The 17135-nt window shown below is 40.4% G+C and overlaps 1 protein-coding gene across 1 annotated transcript in view; it reads left to right on the top strand.

Annotated features, from left to right (window-relative positions):
* The window catches only part of col8a2 (collagen, type VIII, alpha 2), a 47573-nt gene that overhangs the window by 21183 nt on the left and 9255 nt on the right, over positions 1-17135 (top strand). Inside the window, exons 3-5 of the mRNA XM_008331430.2 lie at positions 7214-7406; positions 9883-14832; positions 15557-15773. Coding sequence (XP_008329652.1) covers positions 7244-7406; positions 9883-11786 — 2067 coding nt within the window. The 5' untranslated portion in view covers positions 7214-7243 and the 3' untranslated portion in view covers positions 11787-14832; positions 15557-15773. The remainder of the gene's footprint in view (positions 1-7213; positions 7407-9882; positions 14833-15556; positions 15774-17135) is intronic.

Raw genomic sequence — 17135 nt, 5'->3', positions numbered from 1 at the left:
TATTCCCAGAGTTTTCCCTTTACAGGTGAGGTCATCTCCTTTGTGCCCTCTAACATGCAATCTCCTTCAAGGTTATAGACTCCGGTTGTGTTTGTTTTAATTTTAAACTTCTGGTATGGTTGGTCTCTGAGAGTGCGGACAAGAGCTTTCACTGACCTGTCCGACTGAAATGAAAAGCAGAACTCTTATTGTTCTGGAAAGGTGGGAGCAGATTGGCCTGTAGGAGATTTTTTTTTTTACTCTTTTCTCTCAATCGCCTAATCAGGCAGTCATACTGGGTTTAGGTGCACTGGCGGGTCAGAAAGGCATAGCTGTGTCTGTCTGTCTGTGCACAGACTTGGATTTTCTCCTCCATGCTGTACTGTAACTGGAGGATCATTTATAGGAACCTGTTGCACAACCTCAGCTCGTCTCATTCCCTGCTGTATACTCGAAGCACGATAGGTGACTATGATTTAGTTTGTAACCCTTGTTTATTTAACTTAACTGGGGTCGGGACCCACAGTGGGGTCATGATCAAGTAATATTTTTCAATTAATTATTATTATTTTTAAAATGATGATTAGAAATACTTCACACAGACACACACAATCTTAAACAACTGTATACTTTTCAGTTTAGATAAAATGCAGCATGTAAATATATTTGAACTGGCGGATCTTGATCGACGGCTCCATATGTCAACATAAGGTCACAAGCCAAAATAAAGTTTGTGAACCACTGACTTAGGTCTTCCTTAATGCACCCTTGCCACTTGTTTAATGAAACTGCTTGTTATTTCGGAGCTGTATGAATCAATTAGACTTAAATTTGTATCACACCATATCACACAATGACTGTATTACACACAGTCCATCAACCTAAACCACACATGGCAACTGTACATGTGCGAGGTCCTGTAGGTTAATAAAAGTGACTGATTAAATTAGCCTCACTCTGCCTGCTTCACCTTTTGTCCTTGAATATACAGACGCTCCATTTCATATGCACAGTCCATCAACCTCTCCATCTCACGATTAGCACATCTGCTTCTGCGCTCAGACAAGCGCCCAGGGGTATTATACAGCTTCCTCAGATTTAAGTCATCAAGGAATGAAACCCTCGATCTGACCTCTCTGTCCTCGCAGTCACACTGACACCTGTGTGGCTTTCCAATTACGTTGCATTTTTAATAGTGCCGTCCAATGATTAAACCTGATTTATCACATGCTGGATGTGGATTAATCACAAACTGACATAAATCATCATTAACTTGTTCATTCCTGGAACCGAAGGACGAATAGCAGCAGGTGGACGTTAACACGTCCCTCTCTCTGTCTGAACAACAATCTTACCTCTGATTGGCTCTCGTCCCAGTTCTTCCTCCTGTTTACGTGATTAAATCAGCACTGACTGTATTTCATCCGTGCCAATTTTTTTTTATCTGTCGACTACTGCGGCAATACATTTCATCTTGATGACTTGGACTTGATGAACAGTCGAGTAAATTTACACTGATTAGAACAATGATAAGTGGGAGGAAAATATGTTCTTTGGTCCTTTGCTTTATAAACCAATTGTGACAATATACAATATAAAATAAAGTACAGTTTATATTTGTTTATTAATATTAATTAAATTATTATCCTAAAAGGTTAAGTTTGCAGGTTAAATAAAGGCATCATAATTTGCCTCTATTGACCATAAAGTTATAAAGACATTCAAAGTTATTTACCAACCTTAAAAACAGCAATGACACAAGCAGTTTGGCTGCATATTCAAAGACTAAACAGTTCTGCATGTGTGGCCATGTAGGTGTGAATCAGTAGACAGAAATAGTCTCTGGTGGAAAAACTCCCAGGACAACACAGAACCTTTTATGTTGTTGGTCCAGAAGGGATGACATTTTCCTGACAGGCGACCAAACCAAACCTGTAGTACGCTGAGTAAACACCAGGTGTTGTCATGTTGGCATTGGATTTGTAGCAGCGGTGGAGTACTTACTGTTAAGAGCCGGTGTCGTTAGGCAAAGTTTATTTAGAACCATATAAAAAAATGATGATTTGTGCATAAATATTATAGTCTATAAAAAGGTTTATTTATCCAAGAGCCAACAGGACAGAAGATGAAGCTGTGATGTCATTTAAATAATGCTGATTCTCTCAAATTAAGCTCCACGGCTAGATTTGAATGCAGATCAATTACAATTACGATTAATTGTGATTATTCCTGATTAATCACAGCAGTCCTATGATTAACGAGAATACAACTTTAAATGGTTTGGCAGCCCTCTAACTATAGTGTTAGAAATATGAATTCAAATTTTACATGGATGCTCACCTGGGATTACATTTGAAAAAAAAAAGGAATATAATTTAGATAAATAATAGCAAGAATTTGCAGCTCAAACTAATACTCTTGAAATGTCTTGAAAACCACAAAATTCAAAATACAAAAAATTATAACTGGAGTCCTAAACCGTTATCTCATCCTGGGCAACAAAATGTCTGCCCTCCGAGTTGGACGGACACACACTCAATAAAAAGCTGGAAGAGTCCCAGGTGCTTTATAGCTGCCCTTTCTCTTCTTTCTCTGTTTTCCTTTCACCAACGTATGTACAGTATAGAACAAAGCCCACTCAGCGGTCAGCGATCAATGGAGCTTTGTGTCGCTCGGAACTGAAACCGTAGCCCCTGGATCAGTTTGTGCGTGTGTAACGAGCTTTCCTGACGTCCGCAGGTGCTGGTCTTTGTTAAAAACCTGTAGAATCGGTTAACACTCGTACGTCTAGACTACAGATTGAATCAATACACCGCAGGTGATTTAATTCATTGAATTTTACAGTGCTGGAAATTCATTAGTTCTGTTGTAAAAAAAGAAGGGTGGACATTTTTCAACCTTTGCCTGTAGAATTTACAAGAAGTGAGTTGGGTGAGTTTGGTAGACGGAGATGGTTGCGGTTGAATAAGAGCCTAGCAATTATGGGATCATGGTTACAATTTACAGAGGTGACGGTAATAGTTGTGGTTACGGTCTGTATGAGTCAGCGAAAATATCTGGTCCAGAACAGTTTAGCCAGTCTCTGCTAGACCTGTGGTTGTCACCAAACGTTGATGCAGTTGGAGTGGACAATGTTCAGGTGATGATTGCTCCACTCACATATTTACCACACACACACACACACACAAGAGCACTCTTCTTCTCTCCCATGACAGTCAAACCTCACACTTGGTGCACCAATCATCTCTCCGCCGCAAGTGGTTTAGGAAATGCTTGGCAGTCTGGATCGACGAACGTAGCACATAAGGGAAATGGAGACAGAGCACCTCAGACCTCACCTCCTCAGTGCTGCTGATTTCATTAAGGTGTAGACAGAGTTCGGAAAGTGTGTGTTTAGCTTGGGCTCATCTCGGCCGTCTGTCTCTATTCTGCTCGCCGGGCGGGACGCTTGAGATACTGCTGAGAACAATAGTTGGAGGATGTTGCGTCTGCACTGGTGGCCCGCAGCGTTCATAGTTTAGTATTTCTGTCGAGTGAAAACCGCTAACCGACCTCCATTTTGTAAAGGCACCAACAGTTTTACATTTGGTTTGCTGTGAAGTATTTAACTGTAATGTAAATAAGAGACCCTCAAAGTCAGAGTGTTAATTGTGAAATTGAAAACAAAGCAGCCGTGAATTACTTCCTGTTTGTCTTTTAGAAACAAAACAAAGCAGATACAAAGCATGGGGAAGAACAGAGTTTCAAAAATAAATAACAAACACCAAAAACTAGGAAACTAAAAGACTTCTGCAGCAAATGGCTCAGTGTTTAAAGGTCTGGACTTGCGTTTGTAGGATTGCCATTCCCATTACCAGCAACTGGACTGAGGTTTGTTGAACGAGCACAAAAAAAACTCCCCTGCTAAACTTGTGAGTGTGGGACAGGGTTGGATGCAGAGACTGCATTTCCAAAACAATAACAGAGTAATTCTAACAATAACTCTAAACAAATGTTACAAAAAGAACAGACCAGATGAAGGATAAGGAAATGTGAACACATTCACACCCATCCAAACAAATAAAACAGCATAACTACGTACCTCCACGTTCAACCATTGTAAGATTGATTCTCACCAAGTCTGGAGAACAATGAAAACCAAGACATTAATGTTGTGAACAGAGCCTGAAGCTGAGGTCCCAAACTCGAAGGCGGCGGGCCACTTCAGGCCCGCAAAGCCTCAACATCTGGCCCTTAAAGTATCCTTCTTTATAATTAGTTAGTCATTATTATTGATTATTATGTGGCCCTCAACGTGGCGGCAGTGGCCCATAGAGACCAATAGCCTAAAGCAGTGATCATCAACTGACAGCCTGATGTCAAGGTACATAAGAAGGTCAGAATTCAGTGAAGGTTTTTAAAACCCTAACTAATCCATCATTAGTGTGTAGCACATCTACAGTTATAGATAAAACAAAAAGTAAAACACGTCCAACTGACTGTATCGACTCAACAAAAATACAAGAACCAAAGTTCTACAAAGCACCGAAAACAGTAACACCATCAGTTTCGTGAACGTGGACACAACATGTAGCGTTCAGTAATTTGACAGCAGCTTGGCAACAGGAACAAAGTGGTGACTATAAGAATGCAACGGTGGAGCTGGCACTGCCCGTTTTACAACTCAGAGTCTCAGACTCTCAGCTATTTCCCTCTTTAATGCGCTCTTTTTTTCTTTTCTTTTTTTGTTTCTTTCATTGTGAAATTTTGGATGCCATACTATAACGTGTGTGGGGATTTCATTTCTCAGTAAAATCTGTTTCATATAAAGTGTCACGTCGGCTGCCAGACAAGGCTTTTTCGCTGTAATTTTGGATGCAGCTTATGTTTTATGACTAAGGGAGTCTTTGATTCACCATCAGCTCCTTTGTTCTCCTACTCCTGGTTTTTGCTTTGTTTTCAAATAGGTGGATTTTATGTGTAAATATAGGGAAGTTAATGATTTGAGTATTTGCAAGACGCCCTGCGTGACCAATCACCAGAAGGCCATTGTGTTCTCATGCGTACTGAAAGTGTGCGTTTTGTTTCATGGTGTCCTTGTGTGTGAGAGAGCATGCACAGCTCTGGGTCCAGCAGTGGTTCGTGGTGAACAGCCAGAAAGGGTTGCTTGAGATTTTTTTTTTTTTTTAAAAAATGTCTGTCGAGCATTGCAACGAAAACATTTGATAAACAGATTGTTAAAGTCTGTGAACCCGCCGTCTGGGTCTGATCGCTGCTCGTGCGAGGCTTGTGTGTTGTGTTTTTGTGTGTACTTTTGGTAGTGCTCAGAGCGTGATGCCTGTTGAATAGTGGGCATCCAGAACTGCCTGTAAAATTACTTCTTCACCAAAAACCGCAGACCCCCATACCAGACGAGACGGCGTGCCAGCCAGCCAGCAAGTCGGCCAATGACCAAACACTTTTGGTTTCCACCCTGTTTATGTCCTTTCACTTCTTTGTCTTTGCTTTTGTAAGTTTTTTTTTTTTTTTTTTACAGGTTGCGCTTTGGTGGGAAACGGTAACGCTTCATTCTCCAGTAACTCAAACACGCCTAAACTGATTCACTTAATGACAAAATAAAATGCTCCATAACCCAGACAAACATTTTGGTAAAGCACAAATTTGACCGCACGGCTACGTGGTTGCGATTAGGACCAATGTCAATGTGCACACAGCGTGGTGATGGACTCACCTCACCCAACGTCTGCTCTGACATCTGCTTTCAATTAACTGCAGTGTGTAATTTGATGTGATTTTTCAAATTGGAAATTGTCAGATTGTTTTCAAATTACAAAACGTCAACCCATGTTTATTTAACTCCCGCGCCTCAGAATAAATCTACAGAGAAAAAGAGATGGAGCGGGCTCTAACTAAATCCTTAGTGAGCTAACCTCACTGGTTCGGAACCCTGCACGCACACAGTACTGAAGCTGTCACCAAAATTCAACTTTAAATAAATTTCACACGTCACAGTATTTATTCACCCATATCCTCATCCAACCCACAAGTCTTTGCAAATGCAGCTCACAATACATCAGTGTCTATCTTTTCCTCGAGTGTACGTCTGAATACCTGCCCCTGTACGGTATTCCTCTGGACCGCCAACCTCATGTTGAAATCTGTATCTGTTGTTCTTGTGCAGGATACTGTGGTTTGGACTGGTGAAAGCAGTGGCCACATGTTCAGGACAATAACATCCAATGGTCGCTATCTTTATATTTGACACACGGATGAAGAAGGTCAAGTAGTTTGTTTTTAGTGCTCTCTGCTGCAAAACCTCACTCTCAGGATGTGTGTTTTGAATGTGAATGGTTACAGTCTGTATTTCTGATTTGTATATTGGTCCTTGGTGTGAATGTGAGTGTGAATGCTGTAATTGGCTCCTGCTCTTTTATAAAACCAGAACAGGATTAAGGGGTGAAAAATAGATAGAAGGATCGATTCTTGACCAGTTAAAGTAAATTTTAATGTTTACACAGAGCAAAACTTTCACCTCTATGAGAATTTGGCTCTGTGTAAACATGTGTCTGTGTCATTTTGGCTAAAAGCTAACAACAAGTCATCAGTCCAGAGAGGGCTATTAAAAAAAGGCTCTGGGGAAAGTCGAAGCAGACTTTTTCTTTTCCACCTCATTTCACGAGTTGATGTCAGTTCTGGACACTTAGACTCTCTCACTTATGATTGACAAACACACTTAACGCTTCTCTTAGGGTTTCCTGTTCATACCTGACCGCAGTTGTGAAAATATTTGTGGACGTGGTCACTTTTTCCTGCAGTAAATTAAAGTCAACAGACCTGCCCGTCACAGTTCTCTCACGGCGGTTGCCCGTATTGACCAACCACTGCCCCCAGCCAGATACTTACCACATCCTGTACCTGTGCTCCACCTGGCTGCTGCGGCAGACGCACACATACTGTGAGAGAACGACGGTGTGTTTGTACAGGTTTGTACAGGGGACCACATCTAATTGTCCATGACCTGTACTACAGAGCGTAAACGTTATTTTTACTTTTAAACTTTGATCATATGGAGAAGTTTCTGTGCTCCTTTAGGGAAAATAATAAAATAAATCCTCATCGCTCTGTTGGGTCTACAGATCTTTAAAGCAATAAGTAATTAAAGCTGAGTCATTGTTTTTGATATGTGATGTCTCTATAATAATAATGGAAAAACATCTGAATTTGTTTTGTTTGTTTTTTTTCTTTTTTCCAACAGTTCTTTTGTTTTTGACACCTGAAGCCCAGGATGCTGGTGACCATGTTTTTGACTTCTGTTTTCGTGCTACTGATGCTGGGTGAGTGTGCCCTGGCAGGAGGATACCCCCCTATGCCCCACATGAAGTACATGCAGCCCATGATGAAAGGGCCCATAGGACCCCCATTCCGAGAGGGCAAGGGACATTATGTTGGTAAGTGATCCCCATAGTGTCATTTACAGTCTGTGTGTATTAATCACAGTTGTCCTAGCTACGGTGAAATGTTCCTGGAAGCACAGCTTTTCTATACTTCCACATAAAGTAGTGCCTTCTTGGTCTTCAGGCCTGAGACCTCATCACGACAGTTGTTCATCTGCAGCGTGTTAATGTACTGTTTAACACATGCTCTTCAGATGTAAGATAAGTAGAAGCCCGATTAAACATTATGGATTAAGTAACAGACTCCAGTAAGGAACTTCAGATATGGAGGGGCCCTAGACACAGTCCTTAGGAACCAGTTAGCATCCTAATTGTACAGTATTTGACGAATGTAAGTGAGGGATTGTGCTCAGATAATGTAGTTTGACTCCAATTTAAAGAAAGAAGTTCACTGCAGGAAAGGACATTATTTTACTAATAAATTTGAGAAATAATTTTAGAGAAGGTAAAGAGTTAGGGTTATAACAATAAACGGCCTTAATCATGACGCTGTGTGGCTCATACAAATCATATGCTATTACTGCCACCTAGTGGACATAAATCCGCATTACGCAACAGTAAATAAGGGAGCGTTCTAATGGTTCTTAACTGTGCAGCAGTTCTGTTTTGCAAGACAGAACAATAATTTACAGTTTTTCTTAAATGCATTTAAACAAATATAATAATTTATATGCTGTTTCACATTAAGACACATTTCTTGAAAAGCGCATAAGCTGCCTAAAGATAATGAAAAAAAGTACAAGTAGAATCTGACTAAACAAATTGTAATTGTAAAAATGTATTTATAGAGAGACATTTGATCCTGTCCACGCGATTTAATTTAATTTTGGCATAATTATTGTAATAATTATTGTGATACTCTTGCAGTGTTTATATCTTGTAAACCATGTAATACACGAAGGTTTACTTCAGCTTTACAAATAAATGTACCTGATGTAAACAACTATAAAATATTAACTATCACTGTACTTTTACTCTAATCAATACCTCAATACTGCATCATGAAACAACGAACACAAACTAAAACAGAGCCTGAGGTTTTCGTGGATAAAGTGCTATGTGCAGTTTGGCCACAGGGTGGCACTAATGCCAACATAAGTATTACTTTTTCACATTACCTTTGTAGAGGTGAAGAAATCCATTGTTATTGTATTATTTTACAGGGTTAATTAATTCACCTTCCTTAATTTTAACGACTGGAACTTTATCAACAGGTAAGGACAGAGGTTTTTTATAAAATTAAAAATTTGTTGACAATTCTTTCACTTCATTGTTGTTTTATTACAACTATATCCACCCTAATATTATCATCCGTAGTTTTCTTGCCACTTTCATGTGAGTTGACGTTTCTTACTAATGGCCACTTGGGGAAGCCCTGTGCCACATTATAATTAAAACCTTTTTTGAAGCCTTACATAATAAAACTCTAGGGATTAACCCTTTCCTCTGTTATTGCTTTTTAGATGTTCTTGATGTTCTTGAGTAAATAGTTGAAGACTAATGTTGGTTGTTTCAAGAACAATTTCCGGGTTAAGAAAGTGATGGTTTATGGAGTTTATGATAACAAAAACCTGTCCTTAAAATAGAAATTCAGCTTTTAGACGTAATGTGGGATAAAGGTTAGCAAAACAAGTGTCCTCGGGCCAACAGTCTCGAAGACAAACATGTTAACATATTGGTGCTGAGATGACGTTCTGTAACAAAAGGTCAGCCAAACTCACCTCAGAGATATTCTTGTGTCCTAAAAACAAAACTCATATTTCCTTCTGGTCATTTTGTAGTCTGCTGTACTCATATTGATAATGGGACTGAGTGTTTCTGGTTCTTCAAATTATTACATTTGGAATTTATTCTTAAAATATATAATGTCAGTTGTTTCATAGGCAGCTAAAAAAAAACTAAGCACTGTATCTGTTTTAGGGAATTAGAGTGTTGGAATTGTAGTGGTGGGGGATAGTCCTACCTACAGAAGGAGAATTGAAGAAGAACTGGTCTGGATGACTAAACAGATTGAGTGACAAGAAGTTCACTCTCAGGAGTCAAATTAGACAGTACAAATGAGCTTACTGATTGCTTATTTCCATTGCAGTTCATTTCAGTTTATGAGTAGTACCCATCTACTGGAAAACTGCAAATAAAGTACTTCCGAGAAGGTACAAACATACACAATATCTCCTGTACACTGTAATGCTAAAATCAAATTAGTCAAGGTGAAGGATGAAGAACGTTATCACGGCTTAAGTTAAATATGCAGAAAACCCATCTATTCAGAGAATACGTACTAGTTTCCTGTTCCTGGAGTCTGTTAGTGTAGGTGATACATTTTTGATTTACTTGTAACCATTGTTTTTTTGTTTTTTTTTTTTTGGTGTTTTTGCTTCTCAGAGTTATTATTTATATCAGGTTCTTACAACAGACATTTTTGATTTCAAAAATTGTATTAACAATAAAATTCCTATTGTGTTGTTAGATATGCCACCCATGATGGAAGTGAAGGGGGAACCAGGCCCTCAAGGAAAACCCGGACCAAGGGGTCCACCTGGGCCACCAGGGCCTCAAGGAAAACCCGGACTTGGGAAGCCAGGTCTCAATGGCCAGGTCGGACCTCCAGGGCCTCCTGGCTTTCCAGGATTAGGTAAACCTGGACTTTCAGGTCTTCCAGGAAAGATTGGACCAAATGGTATGCCAGGGTTAACTGGTGAGGTTGGACCTCGGGGTGAACCTGGCCCTAGAGGTCCTCCAGGGCAACCTGGCCTTCCTGGACCAGCTGGCCTGTCTCTAAATGGCAAACCAGGACTCCCAGGTATAAGAGGCCCCCCTGGGGCACGAGGAGAACCTGGACTAAAGGGTATTCCAGGCCTAAAAGGTGAAAATGGGATTAAGGGTGAGAACGGTATTGGCAAACCAGGGCCTCCAGGTATTAGAGGACCTCCTGGGCTCAAAGGCAATAGTGGACTACCTGGTGTACCAGGTATAGGAAAAACAGGACCAAAAGGTTTGCCTGGAATGCCTGGTGTTAAAGGAGATCAAGGACTTCCTGGGAATCGAGGAGAGCCAGGAGAGGCAGGAGTCCCTGGGCCACAAGGTCTTCCAGGTTCAGTTGGAATAGGTAAGCCTGGAGTGGATGGACTGCCAGGAGCACCAGGTCCAATTGGACCAAAAGGTGAATTAGGATCGAGGGGACCGCCTGGGTTTCCTGGGCCCCCTGGCTATGGAAAGCCTGGTCTGGGTGGACCAAAAGGAGAAAAGGGCAATGGTGGGTTGCCTGGGCTACAAGGAGACAAAGGAGAGCAAGGAATGATGGGCCCAGTTGGAGAGGCAGGTCTTGATGGACAACCAGGGCCTCCAGGACTTCAAGGACCAATGGGACATCCAGGTAAACATGGGATGCCTGGACAGAAGGGAGACCTGGGGCCACAGGGCCCTCCAGGACTTCCTGGCCTCAGAGGTGACCAAGGACCAAGTGGAACCCCTGGAAAACCTGGCATTTCTGGCGAAAAGGGTTTCCCTGGGCTTAATGGAGCACTTGGAAAACCTGGCCCTAAGGGAGAAGCAGGACATATTGGCCTGCCGGGTAATCCAGGACTGACTGGGGCTCCAGGACCTAAAGGTGAAGCAGGGTTCATTGGGCCTCCAGGCCCCAGAGGACAGTCTGGCACTCCTGGCCCTCAAGGCCCCATTGGTCCCATGGGGCCCCAGGGTGCTCCAGGGCTGAAGGGCGAAACTGGGCTACCTGGGCTTCCAGGATTAGGAAAGCTGGGAGAGAAGGGAACTATAGGTCCCCAAGGTCCTCCAGGAAAACCTGGCCCGTCTGGGCTTAATGGTCCTCCTGGCCCTCCTGGGCCACCGGGACCACCTGGGCCCTCAGGAAATGGTCAAACAGTGGTTGCGGGGGCAACAGATTCACAGTTGGAAGGAGGTGAAATACCACCGGACAGGAAAGGGTCAGTGTACAGCCAAGTTCCTCTCTCCGCCTCTGTGGCACCCGCCTTCACGGCCATCCTCACAACACCATTCCCTCCCTCTGGCATGCCAATCAAATTTGACAGGACCCTGTACAACGGGCAGAATGCGTACAGTCCAGCTACTGGAATGTTCACTGCTCCCTTATCTGGCGTCTACTACTTTGCATACCATATGCATGTAAAGGGAACTAGCCTATGGGTGGCACTCTACAAGAACAATGTTCCAGCCACCTACACGTATGATGAATACAAAAAGGGCTACATGGACCAGGCATCTGGCAGTGCTGTTCTGGAGCTGAAGGAAGGTGACCAGGTCTGGGTACAGATGCCTTCAGATCAGGCAAACGGCCTCTATTCAACAGAGTACATCCACTCTTCCTTTTCAGGGTTCCTTCTCTGTCCCACATAACCTCCTCCATCACCAGCGTCCATAAATATCTCGATATCATCGACAAGATTAACTTTGTGAATGAAATGAAGAGTTTAAATAGCAGGGGATGAAATGAAATACTGTGCTCTTTGTTTTTGTGTCCTTCAAGTGTGTGTGTTTCACATTGGTGTTTTTTTTTTCTAGCTTATATTATTGTAATTACGACATTGTCGTAAATGTCCTGTTTGTATTTGGTCCTCGTCATCATTATAGTTGCTGTACGTTTTCTTCTGACGATAAAGTGCCTTACATCGTAATGTGCTAGTACCAGACCAGCTTTGACTGCACATCCAGCCCACAGTGTTTTGACATCACTAGGACAACATAACCAAACCCTGGGGGTGATGTGTTATTCTGGCCATAATCCCACCCTGTCATTATTTAAATTGCATATACTGAGACATTTTTGACCAGCAATTAAAAAGAATGAAGAGGGTTTTTTTTTTCTTGAAATACTATCAATCTTCTGTATCTTTCTAAATTTACTATCTGACTGTTAAAATGATGGATGTTGGTATTTCCTACAATCAACCAAACTCAATCAAACACACAAAAATAAAACGTCAGGCGGAGACAAAGAGTTTCCATTTCCTCTCTACACCGTTGTGTGAAAATTATCTGGTTTATTGTTAAGCTTAATAGATCATCTGGCTCAAAGGGCGGGAGGTTTTAGAAGTGGTTAACGTCAAAGTAAACAGCTGAAAATGAGATTCAGCGAGCATTTACTCCATGAATAAGTAAAAGAGACTTGAGCGATGCCCACGGGTTGCAAAATACTGGTTGCGTAACTTTCAACAAATGCCTACCAGTTTTCTGGGTGAGGTGGTAGGCTAGAGGTGAGAGCTTTGTATTAACTCATTTCTGGTGGATAAGTCATTAACAATACAAGTGTGTGTGTGTGTGCCTGTGAATGTATGTGTTCTTAAAGGTGTACCTTTTGCTCTGTCACTGTGTAAATATGTGTGTGAGCATGCATGTGTATGGCAATGGTTACACCTTATGCCCCTGGCATTCAGGTCTTGAAGGCTTCAACGTAAAAACACAAATAAACTTGAATAAACTGACAAAACGTTGGCAAGAGCTCACAGCCCATTTTTGTTCCAGAAGAAACTGGAGAAAAAATACCTGCCGATCTAATGGTTCTTTAGAAAAGCGAGAAAAAATGTGGTCACGTGTCATGGATGGTTTACAGGAGACATAAATGACAGGATATGATTCAGAGAATGCAGTAGGAAGATAACATTTCTGATAACACTGAATGGGCTATTTTATGTAGACTGTCGCTCCAATGAGAGGTATAATGGTGTGCAATAATTCTGTGTCCGACTACGTCATGACCAAAGAGAAGTACAGTATACCAGATGTTTATTTTTATGGTCAGGGTTCATCAAAACAATTGGAAAACATGGCTTTAAGGATAAGCAAAAAAATCTAGATCTTCTCAAACACCATCATTACACATGATTATGACTACCTTATTCCCTGAGGAGGAATGTCAGTGTACACTTTAACGGTCCTAAACTGAGCTTAGCCTTAAGAATGAATGTCTACTGTTTGAGTGGTTTTGTTTTGTTGTTTCTCCAAAACATGTTGTGTCCCTATACATAACAGTAAGTTGATCTAGAAGGGCACTGCTCGGAGAAGGCCAAATCAGTATTTTATGTATAGGTATATAATACAATACTGCACTTGCAAAACTCTTTTCATCTGATAATGTACCACATACACCCAAAAATGCTTTATATCATTTTTGTTAGCTCTACACAGCGGTCCATGGCTAGTTATGTACTGTATGTTGCCTTTTTGTCACTTTCTTTTTAATTTTATGATTTATGGTGATGTAAGTTACATGTGGCTAATACTTAATGTCCTTTTTTTTTTTAAATTTTGACGTATAAGACAATGTCACTTGCTTGCGTAGTTTGCCCAGGTATGCAAAACATTAAGTGAAGTGTCAGTAAAATTCATGTATCGTCTCAGTCATCACATTGCTTCTTTGTGTTTTGTTTAACTTTATAAAAATTAAGTAAAAAAATGGAAATAAAACAAAAAATAATAAAAATAAAAATAGCCTTGCTTCGGTTTTTAAGGGATGTTTGTTTGTCTTAGCTTAGTAATAATAATACAAACGGTAATTCCCATTTGCACATGAAATTTATGAAGATGTATTTATACATTTATGATAATTTAATAGGGATACAAAAACCGACTACCGAAGCCTAGAACGTATAAATGGTATTTAACAGCATTGAGTTAAGAGCCTTTAATATTTTCTAGTTAGCATTTTAGTGTTGTTTGTGAAGGATTTTTATTTGTGGACTTGTTTTATAAAATGCACTCTTTTTGATGGAAAATGTTTGTCTGCTTATATAAATTCTACAGTACTTGATTGTATTGATACCACATCAATAAAACTTTTCTTGTACGATGGAGTCCGTCTATCATTTCTGTCCGCTACAGTACAGTACATGGCAATTTTAGTAATAATATTTACAGCAATTTTTGGTTCAAGATTGAATGTGACGAACGACCACATAATGTGTTGCAAGTCGAGAGAATAGACACTAGAGGGAGATATTTAATTACAGAGTCGCTGACCAATTCTTGTCTGAGTTGCCGTAATGTTTACATCAAAAACAGCGTTTGTCCTACCAAATTCAAGTTACATCAGATGTCAGTTCGTTAGTTATTTTATTTAAAAAATATATTTACATACTTTGACATCACTTAATTGTCTGGTTTTTTTTTCAGTTTCTGGTGTTGTGGTATAAACAGTACACATAAATATTTGCAGTGTTTTAGTGTTGTTCAAAGGTTACTAGGTAAACCATGACAAAGATTCATTCTTTCCTAAGGATAGTCATTCTTCTGCTTGATCAGAATAAGATAGCTTATACAATTCGCTTTGATTCTTCTTTTTCAAGCTTTACCACGTAAACGCTCCACGTTCTATGAGTTGCATTACCGCCACCGTCTGGGTAAATACTCATATTCAGAGACCAGCCTGACAAAAAAGGAGAGAAAGGTTAGCATCGTTGCTAATTATTTCTAATATGTTGGTATTATTAATTTTAACCACATATTAATACATTGATATATTACATGATATATGTGTGTGTGCGTGTGCCCTTGTGACGTTCACTTTACTTATTATAAAATCTCCCTCTTTGAAAAACCCCAAAAATCTGTAAACGTCCTAGTGTGAAAAGATTCAAAAGCCGGATTTAGAAATTAGAGGCCTGAATGAACGGAGGGAATTAAAATATGTATGTTCCCAAACCACGAGGGCAGAGATAATATTGTGTACTTATTTTCTGGAACTGTCGTCACCATGGTGAGCTGTCATCACGCACCCGGATTCTTCTTACGTCCTATTGACGCCATACCCTGAATGCTGCATTCAGTTGACGTTGGAAAAATCGCTATCTTGGTTAAGTACTTGACAATAGGGGTTTTACGTCAGCACGCCTGGTTTCGTGGAATCGAATAACAGGATTCAAAGTGGTTTGAGCAAACTGTCGTGGTGTATATATTTTATATTTAACTGCACAATTATTCTCATTATCATGTGTGAGGTCTGCCATAACATTTATTCATCAATAAAACGCAAACATTAAACCTGTCTTTTTTAGTTTAAGCTATTAATGTGGGTGCTAAAGAGGCAGGTTGAAATAAATGACATTTGTGAAAAACAATGTAGAATTCTCAAAAACGTTCCATGTTGACACCCAACTCGTTTTTCGCTGTAGTAACGTGTCATCAACTTTGGTCGCCTTGAAAGAAGTCACATTTCCGAGGCATGAGGGTGTCGACAAACCTAGGAGGCTCCTCCTCGACAACAGATCTCGACTTCCGACGAGAAGCTGCCACATTGAAGAGGAACAAAACGGCGACCTGACAGCAGTTTCTGCTCTCCCTCCACTTTCTTCGGGTAGTCACGGGATTTCAATGTTCAGCCTGCACTTTGTAAGTTGCTAATAACACACCAGCTTTTAAAAACAAACAAAAACTCAACACTACTCGTCTCTATTATGGTCTTACACTTAGTAGTACCGAATCCGATTCGCTGAATTTCCGTGAAAAGTTGAGTTTCATATTTTGAATCCAGCATATATGACAACTAGAACAAGGATCAACTAACTAAATTAGTAATTGTGTTAGTAGACGTTACTCTGTAGCCACGTTAACGTTAGCTCGCTCCGCAAACCCTAATCAGTCGCCTGTTTGCTGCGTATTCTGTGGAAATTTGTGCTCGTGAAGACACTTATCACAATTTTCGTTTCGCCTGCTATCATTGGAATTAGCTTAATGTTATTCTTCAAATGATGACACCCAAAATGTCTCTATAATGTCGCTGAGAAATTATAAAGTACGAAGCCGAGCTAACCAGATGGCTAATGCTAGCTAGGTTAGTTTGCTATCATAGCTGTAGCGATTTTTTTTCTCCACAAAAAGCCCACGGAACTATTATCTATTAACTATTATCGTTAAGAGTAAATTTATCCTAAACGTGTTCTAATGTTTTTAAATGATGTGTATACATTTGAACATTCATGGTCGAATGGCACATTGTTGTTGTTCTCACTCGACGACTTCATTTTCAGAAAATGTAGCTAATACCCTTCCAGCTGTACAATGAGGTCTGGGTGCATTTCTGTGAGAAAATATTTAACACTCCACTACAGCGTACTGGTTTATTTTTTAACAGTATGTTTAACGTTTATGTTGGTTATATTTCTGAGGTTTAATAAAATAACCCTTGGTTCCTCTATACGTTTTAGCTGCGTTTTACACGGTGTGCTCTTAACAGACATCTGTGGCTCTACAACTTGTGACTGTAGGTACATTGCGATTAAACCAACTGCCTTCCGCCTTTTAGGTGACAAACTGTGACCCCAGCCATGAGTCATTGATTTTGTATGCTGTCTGACAGCTTATCAATTTTAATGTAAAAGTGAAGTTAATATGCGTTAATGTTGTCTTTTTTGTTATTTTTACTTGCCGGTTTCACTTCATTTTTACTTTGTTTAATGAGAAGTAGATCAAAGCCAGGGTTTGTTGGGTCTATAATTTAGCCCTGCTTGGCTTTTTTAACCAGGCAGCACCCACCCATATTGTACAGCCATGTGGGCTGAAGTGAAATGAGGAAATGTAGCAGGGGAGGAAGTAGACCAGAGCAGCTGTGACACTAAAGGCCGCAGCACATTCCCATGCCTCTCAGTTTTCAATTTATGACCTTCCAGTGGTTGAAGCCACCTCTCTACGAGTCAATCCCACAGAGAAGTTAATATGAAAGAGTAGCAATGGCTTATGCAGGAGTTAATAAGT

Source organism: Cynoglossus semilaevis, chromosome 18 (assembly GCF_000523025.1).
Source record: "Cynoglossus semilaevis isolate Cse_v1.0 chromosome 18, Cse_v1.0, whole genome shotgun sequence".
Classification (NCBI taxonomy): Eukaryota; Metazoa; Chordata; class Actinopteri; order Pleuronectiformes; family Cynoglossidae; genus Cynoglossus; species Cynoglossus semilaevis.
Note: the sequence above shows the minus strand (reverse complement) of the source record. Positions and strands in the feature narration are given on the sequence as shown.